Raw genomic sequence first — 12,431 nt, 5'->3', positions numbered from 1 at the left:
TTGTATGTAGAGAATACAGACAAAAGAAAATAAATCTCAATATCTGATGAAACTGGCATCCTTATGAGAAAACACTTCAGGTCTAGTGGTTACATCCCTGGCCAGTGGCAATAACCATAGTTTTAAAAATCAGAATGCAAGAGTAAAGTCAGACAACCAAGGTTATTAGCCTCCAATATTCAACCATGTTTGTGAGATTTTATGCTTCAACTGCAAATTATTAAGTCCAGTTTTTCTTCTTTAGAGAGTATTATTAAACTGCTGAAGCATCAGATAATTTCCAAGTATTGGTGAAAATGCAAATATAAAAATAATGCTACTAAGACTCACTTGAAGTCACTCTAGAAGTCCTGACTATTAGTTTATCTGCAAAAATAGGTAAAATTAAAATAATTTATATATTTTAAGTGGATTTTAGCTATTCATTATTTATTCCCACTGCACAATATTTTACCTTGACACTTTTAGCTTATTATAAATTATTAGTAAATGTTAATTTATTATATAAATTTTATGCAAATATAGAGATATAAATTTATGTTTTATTTTAATTTTTACATCTATTATCAATTGAAAAACAATTGTGCATATGTGTGGCAATCAGTATGACACTCTAAGAACAAACCTGAAGTTGTTGCAGCAGTCACTGTTGAGAAGTTTCCCGAAGATTCTAGAAGGAAGCAAAGTTGATTTGCTACTTGGGCTTATGATTTAAATTTATTGTAAAACATGGTTACAGTTTGAGTAGCCTTTCATATGTCACTTGGGTTGTTGTTGATGTGGCTTTTGTAGCACCTATTGTAGATATGTGATTAAGACTGACCTGAAGTTGCCAGCGGACTGCAAAGATAAGTGATATAATAATATCACATATTTTAATAGAATGTTATGTGTATACTGTTTCATGTTTCATCCAATGGGGCTGGAGAGATGACTGAGCAGTTAAGAGGACTGGTTACCATTGCAGAAAACCTAGGTTCCCTTCTCATCACCCATACCATGGTTCACATCCATCTATGACTCCAGTTCCCAGGGATATTGTACCCTCTTCTGACCTCCATGGGTACTAGGCATGCACTTAGCATGCATACAGATAAGCAGACAAAACATTCATTCATAGAATATAATAAAAAATGCATCTAAAATATAATATTTCATATAATTTTAGCTTATTGTGAATTATTGGTGTATATAAACTCATATATGACCTTTGTATCTAGATCTAAAGATAATTATTTTATGATTCTTAAAATTTGTCTTACAGCTATTAGATAGTTGATGAATAATTGTGCACATTTATATGGTACAATGTGATATGACCTTCATTGTGCTGTTAAGGACTGAGCCCACCTCAAGTCAATGCAGGAATTGTTGCTGTAAGAACCCAGGATGCTTAAAGAATGTAAAACTGATTTGACAATTGATTTTAGCACAGTGGTGGCACATGCCTTTAATTTCAGCACTCAGGAGGCATGGGAAGCTGGATCACTGTGAGTTTAAAGCCAGCCTGGTCTACAAAGAGTTCCAGAACAGCCAGGGCTACATGGAGAAATCCTTCTTGAAAAGTCAAAATAATAATAATAATAATAATAATAATAATAATAATAATAATGCAAAAGATAATAATTATTTCACCTTTTGATATTTTTTGTTTGTTCATTTTGTTCTTCAGTTTTTAACATGTTTGTTTCTAGACTTCTATAAGTGAACCATAACAGGTGCATACACACACATACACACATGCACACACATGTGAACATAAACATGTATGCACACATGCACACACATTCCCACAATCAAATCATAAATAAAATAAATAATAATATTATTAAAGCTGACCTGAAGTTGTCATAGAACTGCTGATTGTCAGTTTATCTGCAAAGATAAGTGAGATTAAAATGATTATTATGTATTTTAGACTGGTTATACACAGACTTTCTCATAAATAAATAATATATTTTTATATTTCATCTAAGTAAGTTTCAGCTTATTAGGATTTAATACCTATTTATGTATCTGAATCTAAGGATAAGCCTTTATGCTTTATTTTAATGTTTTACAATTATTTTAGTTTAAGATAATTTTGCAATTTATGTGATTCAGTATGATGTTTTTGATACATATCTACAGAGTGAGATGATTAAACTAGATTAATGAACTAATGGGACAAATTTATCAGTTCATGTACTAATTTTTTGTTGATTTTCACAATATTAAAATGTAGTTTTAGACTTTTACCTACTCTTTTTTTTTTTTTCAAATAGAGGATGTTATTTAATAGCCATTAAGTAAACACCAGGATTCACTAATTCGTATACCTATGAGCTAATGTTTGATACAAGTGGGGGTGTGCTTAAACCAGAGGATGAGAAATAAGAGAGAACTTTTTATTTTCTGAGACGGACACAACCTTTGTGACCTTGGGTGTATTATTTGTTCTTTATTAAAAAGAAAAAAAAGACGTACTTGTTTTTATTTTATGTGTGTAGGTATCTTGCCTACTTGTATATTTGTGTACTGTGTGTGTGTGTCTGTGTGTCTGTGTGTGTCTCTGTGTGCACAGTGCCCAGGGAAGGCATTGGAGTCCCTCGACGTGCAGTTGTGGATACTTGTTAATGATAATGTATATGCTGGGACCCAACTCCATTCTTCTGCCAGAGCATTAGGCACTTTTAACTACCTAGCTGTCTTTCTGTTTTCCTATTTATTCTTTTATGTCTTTTTCAGTGTGAAAAATGTTACTTCCATAATGGGAGTTCCAGAAAATTAAATGATGTAATTTTGGTTCAAGTATGTACTGTATAATACTTGTCTCAAATATTGTGGAAATGTCATGATTATGGATAACACTAAAAGCGTTATCATTATGAGCTTATGACAATTGCCATTTCTTAATGATATGTAGATAAGATTGACATTTAGGATAACTTTTGCAATATTCAGGGGAAGATTAGTAATCATATAATTTTCAGAATGCTGATTTCAAAGAATTTATAAAACAAAGTGGTTGTTAAATTTGATAGTTATGAATTTTCAGATTTTTCTGGTTGCTTTTTTAATACTTTTCTCATTAGAGATTACATTTACATTTTAAGATAACTAGTGTTTATTGTAAAAAAAAGTTTGATAATTTTTCAAAAAGAATTCTTCTAATAGTGATGTTACCTTGATTAGACATGAAGAAGTTCTAAATACTATGAGCAGGGATTGAAATTGAAATAAAAGAGATAGTGACAGATGCCGAAGAGAATCTGTTAGCACTACAGTTTGGTTTTCTTTTTCCAAAAAGAGTGGAATATATCTTTTTCAAATTATTGTTTTAATGGTTTTATCTCCAGGACCTCATGACATGGGTCAGCTGTGGAATCATACACACATCATATAAAGTTTAAAATAAAACAGGAGTATTGAAATCCAAAATATCAGTACTTGGCATAAATAAGTTGGTATTAATATTCTCTGCTATATGACTCTTAACTAAAATACAACTTTTATATTTTAAAATGAAGACTAAAGATCATACCAAGGTGCAGACATCAAGTGTATTCTTTTCTAATGTCGTGAAGGGTTGAAGACCACTGAGTGGTGGGCAGGCAAAATGGCTTTGTCAGGAAAATGCCTGTCATGTGAGCATGAGGAACTGAGTTCAGATTCCCAGGACTCTCCTAGAAACCTCAGGTCTGGTTGTTTACATCTGGAATCCCAGAGATCAGGTGTGATGGAAGACAAGTGGATCCCCAGAGCTTGCTGGCCAGGCTGTCTGGCCAATATTCTTGTTTCAAAATACAAGGTTTGAAGCACTGATGGAAGACAGCATTCTTCAACCTCAGGTCCATACATGTTCACAGACATTACTGTGGACTCCTATGTAAACACACACACACACAGGCACACACACACACACATACACACACACACACACACAGACATACACACATACACACACACACAACACACACACACACACACACACACACACACAATGTTATAAATACAAATACTGACCTGAAGTTGTAACAGGGAATGCTGTTGAGAAGTTATCCAAAGATGCTAGAAGAAAGTAAAGATTATTTTATACTTGACTTTGTAATATAACTGCAGTATAATAAACATTGAATACAGTTTGAATACTCCTTCAAAGGGCATCTGATCTATTGATTTCCAATTTACTTGATGTAATGCTCTTTGTTATGTGGCTATGATACTTTAGATATGTTTTAGTAACTGCATAACCAGTTTGGATAATTTGCCTAAGCTAAGTTTGCTTTGTTTTGTGTTAATTCAAGAAAAGTATCTAATCACTTATGCTATAGTTACATGGAATAGTTTATATTCAACTAATATAACGTTATCTATGAGACCTTGCCATTCCTAGGACTAATAATAACAAATTTAAAATAAAATATATTTGAAAAAATCCAAAATGCAAATATTAACATAAATATCTACAATTAAGCTTGGTGCTGTGTTTATAGATGTGTTTTAAGACTTCTCAAAAATCAAATATAGCATAACTTTGATTGGAGAATATTCTTAAGTCCCTGTAACAATGAGGTTTGTGGTATGTGTAAGACAGACTACAGTCTGATTTTTGTTTTAATTTGGGGTTATGGATGCTTCTTGGGCGTATGCACAAGGAATGCTCAGTCATACCACCACAAGAATACTTGCTTAACTATGTTCATAGCAGCATAATTCATAATAGCCAGAACCTGGAAACAATATAGATGCCCTTCAACTGAAGAAAATGTGGTACATATACATAATGGAGTACTACTCAGCAGTTGAAAAAAAGACAAAAAAAAATGACATCATGAAATTTGCAGGCAAATGGATGTAATTAGAAAATATCATCCTGAGTGAGGTAGCTTAGTCTAAGAAAGACAAACACTGTATGTACTCACTCATAAGTGGACACTAGATATAAATAATTCAAAGACTACAACCCACAGCTCCAGAGAAGCTAGCTAACAAAGAGGACCCTAAGAGAGATGCATGCATCGCCCTGGGAAGGGGAAATAGATGAGATCTACATGAACAAAATGGGGATGAGGGGTGGACAATGGAGGGTATGGGATGAGGGATGAGAACATAAGGGAATGGGACGGTCAAGCTCAACAGGGATGGAGTGGGAGAGCAATGAAAGAGATACCTTGATGGAGGGAGACATCACAGGAATAGGGAGAAACCTGGTGTTATGGAAGTTCCTAGGAATCCACAAGGATGACCCCAGCTTAGACTACTAGCAATAGTGGAGAGGGTGCCTGAGCTGGCCTACCCCAGTAATCAGATTGGTGAATACCCTAACTGTCATCATAGATCTCTTATCCAATAACTGATGGAAGCAGATGCAGAGATCTACAGCTAAGGACCAGGCAAGCTCCAAGAGTCCAGTTGAAGAGAAAGAAGAGGGGTCCTATGAGCAAGGGGCATCAAGATCATGATGGAGAAATCTACAGAGACAACCGAACCAAGCTAGTGGGAACTCATGAACTTTTGACCAACAGCTGTGGAGCCTCCACAGGACTGGACTAGGCCCTCTGCATGAGTGAAACAATTGTGTAGCTTGATCTGCTTAAGGTGCTCCCTGGCAGTAGGATCAGGATACATCCCTGGTGCATGAGCTGGCATTTTGGAGCCCATTACCTATGGTGGGACACCTTGTACAGCCTTGATTCAGGAGGAAGGGTTTGGACCTGACTCAACTGAATGTAACAGGCTTTGATGACTCCTTATGGGAGATCTTACCTTTTGGAAGGAGGGAAATGAGGAGTAGGTTAAGAAGGAGAAGGGGTGGGAGGAAGGAAGAGAGGGAGATCTGTGGTTGGTACATAAAATGAATAAAATATTTTTTAATAAAAAATTGGAAATAAAAGAAAGTTAGCTGAGCAATCTGTAGGGAGAAGACCTTAATCAGCATTCCACCATGGTCTCTGTTTCAGTTCCCACCTCCAGGTTCTTGCTGTGTGTTCCTTCCTTGAGTTCTCTTTGTGATGGATATACTGTAAACTAAAATCAACCCTTTCCTCCTTAAGTGGGCTTTGGTCAGGATTTTGTCACAGCAACAGAAAAGTAACTGGGAACAGTATTTGCAAAGATCTTTTTCATTACAGAGAAGCTATCAAACATTCTGGGAGTTAGGAAACAATGCATCAGAAGTTGCTATAAATAAATACTTTGCTTTTAGTCACACTGTGAGGAAACTGTGGAGATCTGCCAGAAAAACAAACAACAAAACAGACAGACTAAAGTCAACTCAAGAGGATATGATTTTCTTTAATCAGTATGTGATTTTTTTTAACCAATACATTTCATCCTCCAGGTCATAGAGTATATGGAATCATAATGATTAATTTTAGCATATCTGTCAAATAGTTCATCAAGGAGACTATCAATGTGAACACACATTAAAGTAAAGAAGAAAAAAATTTCTTAGAAGAAAATGATTTGAAAAAAAATCATGTATTATCTTCCAGTGATAGAATCATTATAAGCAAACTCTAGATGATGACTAATAAGAAAGGCATTATTCTCAAAATGCCTAGATCAGAGTCCTTCAGCAGTTGTAAGCAGTATATGGCACGCAATTTACCAAAGTCCTCTGCAGTTTGGTCTTTTACTTTGCAAAATGGAATTGTAAAATGATTGCACAACAATTTGTTAGATTTGGTTACAAAGTGTTTTGATGGGTAGTATATCTGGTGTAGTTAATGATGACTAATGGTAATCTTCAGATTAACTTCATAACAAATCCAAAATATGCCGTGTCTGCTCCATAGGGGGCACTTCAGGAAGCATGGCTTTAGTTGGGACACGTAGAAACTGAGCCAACTTCTTGGCAAACAATTCAGGATTAATTAGAGAGTTTTATTAAGGATTACAGGAGAGTGACTGGAAATTGTGCTTCCTGAACCAACTCTGTGAAGAAAATTATACTATACTAATGTGTCACAGGTGTGAATCTACGATGACAAGTTTAAGCATAGTGTGGGACACAAGCTTCTGCAAGCTTACGTACAGTTAATGGAAAAGCAACCCTGTATTAACTGACTTGTTCTTTACAGCATATGAGAACTGATGGTGGTCACCCAGTTTGTCTCCACTACTTTTGGTGTGCATACTTAACTATTGATATTATTTTGTATATAAGGGCCCTTCCATTACCAACAATCTGAATTCTGAAATATATTTAGCTTCATCATTTAGAGATAAGGCATTGTGAACATAGAAAAGCAGAGAAAATTACTACTGTTTATAAGCAAACTACTGTAAATATCTTTTTGAATTGAACTGAAGGAAGGGAATGAGGATAAAAAAACAGAATAATCTTAGTATATGTATTAATTCTAATTGTTCATGTGACAAGATAGCAATGTAGGAGAGATTTATTTACTCTCATGGCTTCAGAGGTTTCAGGCCATGGTGACTGGCTCAATTGCTTCTGGGAAAGTGATGAAATAAGGCCGTCATGATGGAAGGAAATGCTTTAACATAGCTGATCACATACAGCAATGCTGAATGAATAAATGCTGAGGGATGGGGGTAGGAAGTGAAAAAGCAAGAATATATTTTGTCAAGGATATCATGACACTAGTTTTAAAGTAATAGCTCTCCACATACAGGGTAGTCTCCTAAATATCCTGGAACACAGAAACGGCATTAGCAGACAACCTGACAAAATTCCTAACAAAGAGATTAATCTTATAAGTTGCTCTCATTTGCTTTCTTGTTGCTGTGATAAACAACATGACCTAAAGCGACTTGGACAAGAAAGTGTTTATTTAACCTGAAGGTTCCTAGTCATCATCTATGAAACCAGGACAAGAACTGAGGCCGAAACTGAAATGGAGGAGACAGGAAAAGGCTGCTTACTGCCTCCCTCTCCTAGCTTGCCCAGCTACATTCCTTAGACAACCCAGGCCCATCTCCCCAGGGTTGATCTCTCCTATGTTAATTAGCAAGAAAATGCGTAGCATACATGACCACAGGCTGATACAATGGAGGCAATTCCTCAACTGAGGTTTTTTCTGCTACTCAGATATCTTAAGCTGTCAACTGATGATAACTGTGACATTAAAGATACATACTTATATACATACATGTATGTAGGATATACATATATGTATATGTTATATGTTATATGCGTGTATATGTATATATGTACATCTATAAGATATGTGTGTATATATATTATATGTATATACTACAAAACTACATACAGTGACCTACTTTCTCCAACCATGCCCTCCTAATAGACCACTTAACAGGAGCTCATTAATGAGTTAATCCATTGGTTAATTTAGCATTTTCCTGATCCAAGTATCTCCAAAGCATTGTATGAATGGAAGACCATTTTTTCAATAGGAACCTTTGAAGTGGAAACTTCACATCCAAACCCCAGAGTTCCATAGACATATTGTCTCGGTATTACTGTAAAATTTATTACTTTGTGTAATTGTGTGTGCATGTGTGTTTGTGGGCATGATGTGTGAGCAGGGCATGCTTATGGAGTTAGAAGACAAGTTTTGGAGTCAGTTCTTTCTTTCAGTTTTTGTTTCATGGGATTTAACTCCAGCTGTCAAATTTGCACGGCTACCTGCTGAGCCATCTCCCTGATCTCTAGTGTTAGTTTTGACTCCCATGCTTTTCTCCTTTTGTGTATTCTTAGGATAACAATGCTCTACCGCTTTAAAAGGAAAGTTAACTTTTTCAATAGGAAACTGGATTAATTTTGGATAAAACTTGATAATTAAATTTGTTAATCCATCTTTTGTCTTCCTTTCAATTTCTAATTAGACATTTGTCCTCACCACTTGACTGTAACCTCATAAGGTCTGTGACTCAAACATAAATTCTCTAATTTGACTTTGTAATGAATGATTCCCGAAAAGTCAGAATACACTTGACCAACACATAGAATGTGACAAGACTCACAAACATCTATGCCCACTGACATTTTCAGAATCTTTTTTATATTTGATGGTTTCCAAAACTCCTCTCACTGATACTTCCCTTCAAATATTTCACTTTTCTCATGTAAATGTGTTACCTCAGGCGATCCGATATGCTCCTAAAGCCAAGGACGATTCTCCTGCCTCTTTCCTATATTGCTAGAATCTTAATTTCATAGCTTAATGATTCAAAGAAATCAAATAATGTTCACAGATACCTGTGATATCAATGCTGTTCAAATCAATATGGAGAATGACCAGTTGACTGGATATGTTTGCTTCAATGCCTTGAATCAGTTCTTCTTTTACATTTTCATTTGACACCCACTGAGCAAAAAAAAGGTCAAAAAGGACTATAACGCTGCCATTTCTGCAAAGAAAAAAAATGACATAAGAGTAAAAAATCAAGCATCTTCAAGTGATTTATTCTCAGCTCAGGTAAAATGTCTGTGAAATTTGCTAGTTAGTTATCATGCCTCCATCCTCATTACACCAGGGTAAAGCATTATCAGCCCTGCTCTGCAACACCTTTGTACAATATTTCTTTTCTACAATAGAAAAGTAAAAATGAATATAGTAGATATTATAAAGTATCATCTTTCATTTACAATGGAAGGAAAGCCTTCCATATTGAAAACGTTCAATATCTTTACAAGAATAGAAATGCTAAAGTAAATCCAACATTGGAATCGGTGTTCAGTACGGCACACAGGAAAACAGTGCTGTTTCTAATCCCTTGTGTCAAGTGAAACAGTGTCTCACCGTGTTCTGTCATTTTACCGTTTGAAGGGATGAAGTGTGTGAGCTTGCAATCTGTCTGGTGGATTCGTAGGTCAAGGGAAATCTGACATCATTTCATAGTTGTTTCAAATAAACTGTACAAATTTAAGAAGACCTGATATGAAGCCTCTGTGAACATTTGTATCTAGTTTTCTTTTTTCTTTTGTTTAACCTAAATTCTTAAAATATGTCTTGATTTGGAGGATAGAAAGACAAGAAACATACCTGGAATTACTGGACACTCAGGATATGTATTCTTTTAAGACATTTCTTACACATGATAATCACAATAGAAAATTTCAACCCCGTGGCCTTACAGAATATTCTTCCCCTTTATTTTAACTCTCGCTCTGTATTTTGCTTTTAAATGGTATTGTCTTTTACATTGTAAAAAATATTAAAAGAAGAGTTCATTTGGAAACAATAGAGGCACTTGAGAGATGTTGTTTTGTTTCCTTTCCCGCCTTTCTGTAAACTTCATGTAAGCTTCCTCTTAAGCTTACAACCACACAGGAAGGGAAACTCAAGCTCTGATTTTCCTTTTTTGCTGACAATTCATAGGTTGAAGTTGACTCCTTAAGATAGATCAGGGAGAGTCAGCCCTGACATGGTGATGCTGATGCAAATACAAAGACCTTGGTGCTATTGATACTAACACAAAGACCTTGGTGCTACTGATGCTAACACAAGGACCTTGCTGCTGCTGATGCTAAAACAAAGACCTTGGTGATGTTGATGCTAACACAAAGACCTTGCTGCTGCTGCTGCTAACACAAAGACCTTGCTGCTGCTAATGCTAAAACAAAGACCTTGTACACATGCAACCTTGATTATCTCCGAGTTAATGAGCCTCTCCAAAGAAGGACTTTGTTAGCCCTGAATGATTTCATTATCTACCTGTCCTGCTGGAAACTAGAGTAAAAGTTATCTTTTCCTTCCATCATTATATACCAATGCAGGAAGTCCCTGGAAGACCACAGTAATTCATCATCTCACAGGACATGATGTCCCTTCTTAATGCTTGTGTTAGTATGTGGCTTCATAGTTCAGCAGGAATTATTTCTTTCCATGGAGGTGGTTTTCTCATTATTTAAATAACCAAGATACTTGGTTATAATCACCCCACACTTCACTTCTATAAGTTAGTTATCTGAAAATATAAGCAAGATTAACAGTCCAATTATCTTCTTAAATCACAGTAACCAAATCTTATTAGTGGGACAGCACCTTAGTAACCATTCAGAGCTCTCAAATGTACACATGAAAGAAACTCTTGTCTTTAGTAAGGAATCAATTTTTCACAGACACCTTTTCCAATCTGGTCTTCAACAATTGTTATGTTTTCTATACCAGCTGACCCCTGTTTTTTTAAAATATTCATTTAATATTTTATTTTTTATTAATGTGTATGTGTATCTGTGGCAGGGGCATTGTGGTGTGCGCACACACGAGTGCAGATGCACCTGCAGGGAGGAAGAGGAAGTTGGATCCCCTGGTGGTTATGAGTCACTTGGGGTGGGTGCTGGGAACTAAGTTCTGGTCCTCTGCAAGAGCAAATGTCCTTTATACTATGCCCTTTCTCCAGAGCCCTGAACCCTATTTTTCTTATAGAGTAGCTTTCTATCTGTAAGGAATGAAGCTGTCTTCTTTATCTGTTTCTCATGACTGGGTCCTTATCAATGGAACGTGAGAAGACTGGCAAAAGACTATTAGATTTCTATTTTTAGCATAAAATAAAAGTAGTGAGAATTACTGTTTTATTTGTTAGACTACTTTTATGCCTCTATGTAACAGCCAGAATTTGAGGACCATTTCAGGGTCCTCTGGGGATCATTAGGGTAGCCATAATTAAAAGCCACATGCAGCATATTGGAAGAAAATAAATACTTAAATCTCTTATGTTATTGTCAACAGACCGTTGAATTAATCAGCACAGAAAACAAGACTCTGTGAGATGTCAGAAAAACCAAACAAAATGAAAGAAAATAAAACAAACAAACAAAAAAAATCCCTCTGCTTTTTAAGGTTTGGATAATTATATACCTTGTTAAAGAAAGTTAAAAACATGCTAATTGGCATACAACTTTCAGGTTTCATCCCATTTTTAGTGAAAAGGATGATGGAGAGTAGATTGTCCTGAGCCTTCACACTGGCTAATGTTTTCTCTCTAGTTATACAAACATCAGTACCTAGAGCAAGAGTGTAAATTGTATGCAGGGTTCTATAGCTTTTTATAACAGATGGGATAACCATGTCTCTGTTTCTTAGAAGCACTTGTTTAAAATTCCTACCCCTATTATTTTCAACACTTTAGTGAACTATTCTTAAGGAAAGAAACTGATAGACATCATCTAAGAGACAGGTACATATATTTATTGTCTTGCAATGTTGTAAGAGTTTCACATATACATAGATGGGGAATTAGCTAGCCACTTGCAAGTTTTTGTTAGTCAAAAGAGAGAAAAATGTTTTGTTCCTATATGCTTTCAATATGTACAGTTTCCTTTTTCTCCTCCTTCACCACCATTTCCCCTTTTCTCATCCCCTCTTTAATCCTTCCCCATTTTCTTTATGTTTTCAGGATCTATCCTCTTTGCCAAACACCACTGCTGAAGTATGAACTAAGAGCTGATAGGATTAAATATGGTTTAAAATAAAGCATGGGTGCACAGAATCTTTTATCTACTGTCGTTGGTTCCA

General features: G+C 35.5%; 1 protein-coding gene across 1 annotated transcript in view; it reads right to left on the bottom strand.

Moving 5' to 3' along the window:
• The window catches only part of Tmprss15 (transmembrane serine protease 15), a 108,522-nt gene that overhangs the window by 87,086 nt on the left and 9,005 nt on the right, over positions 1-12,431 (bottom strand). Inside the window, exons 4-7 of the mRNA XM_028882121.2 lie at positions 9,170-9,321; positions 4,006-4,050; positions 1,840-1,875; positions 626-670 (exon numbers count right to left, since the gene is read on the bottom strand). Of these exons, the coding sequence (XP_028737954.1) occupies positions 626-670; positions 1,840-1,875; positions 4,006-4,050; positions 9,170-9,321 (278 nt within the window). The remainder of the gene's footprint in view (positions 1-625; positions 671-1,839; positions 1,876-4,005; positions 4,051-9,169; positions 9,322-12,431) is intronic.

Source organism: Peromyscus leucopus, chromosome 12 (genome assembly GCF_004664715.2).
Source record: "Peromyscus leucopus breed LL Stock chromosome 12, UCI_PerLeu_2.1, whole genome shotgun sequence".
Taxonomy (NCBI): Eukaryota; Metazoa; Chordata; class Mammalia; order Rodentia; family Cricetidae; genus Peromyscus; species Peromyscus leucopus.
The sequence above is the reverse complement of the archived record's forward strand: the minus strand, read 5'-3'. Positions and strand labels throughout refer to the sequence as shown.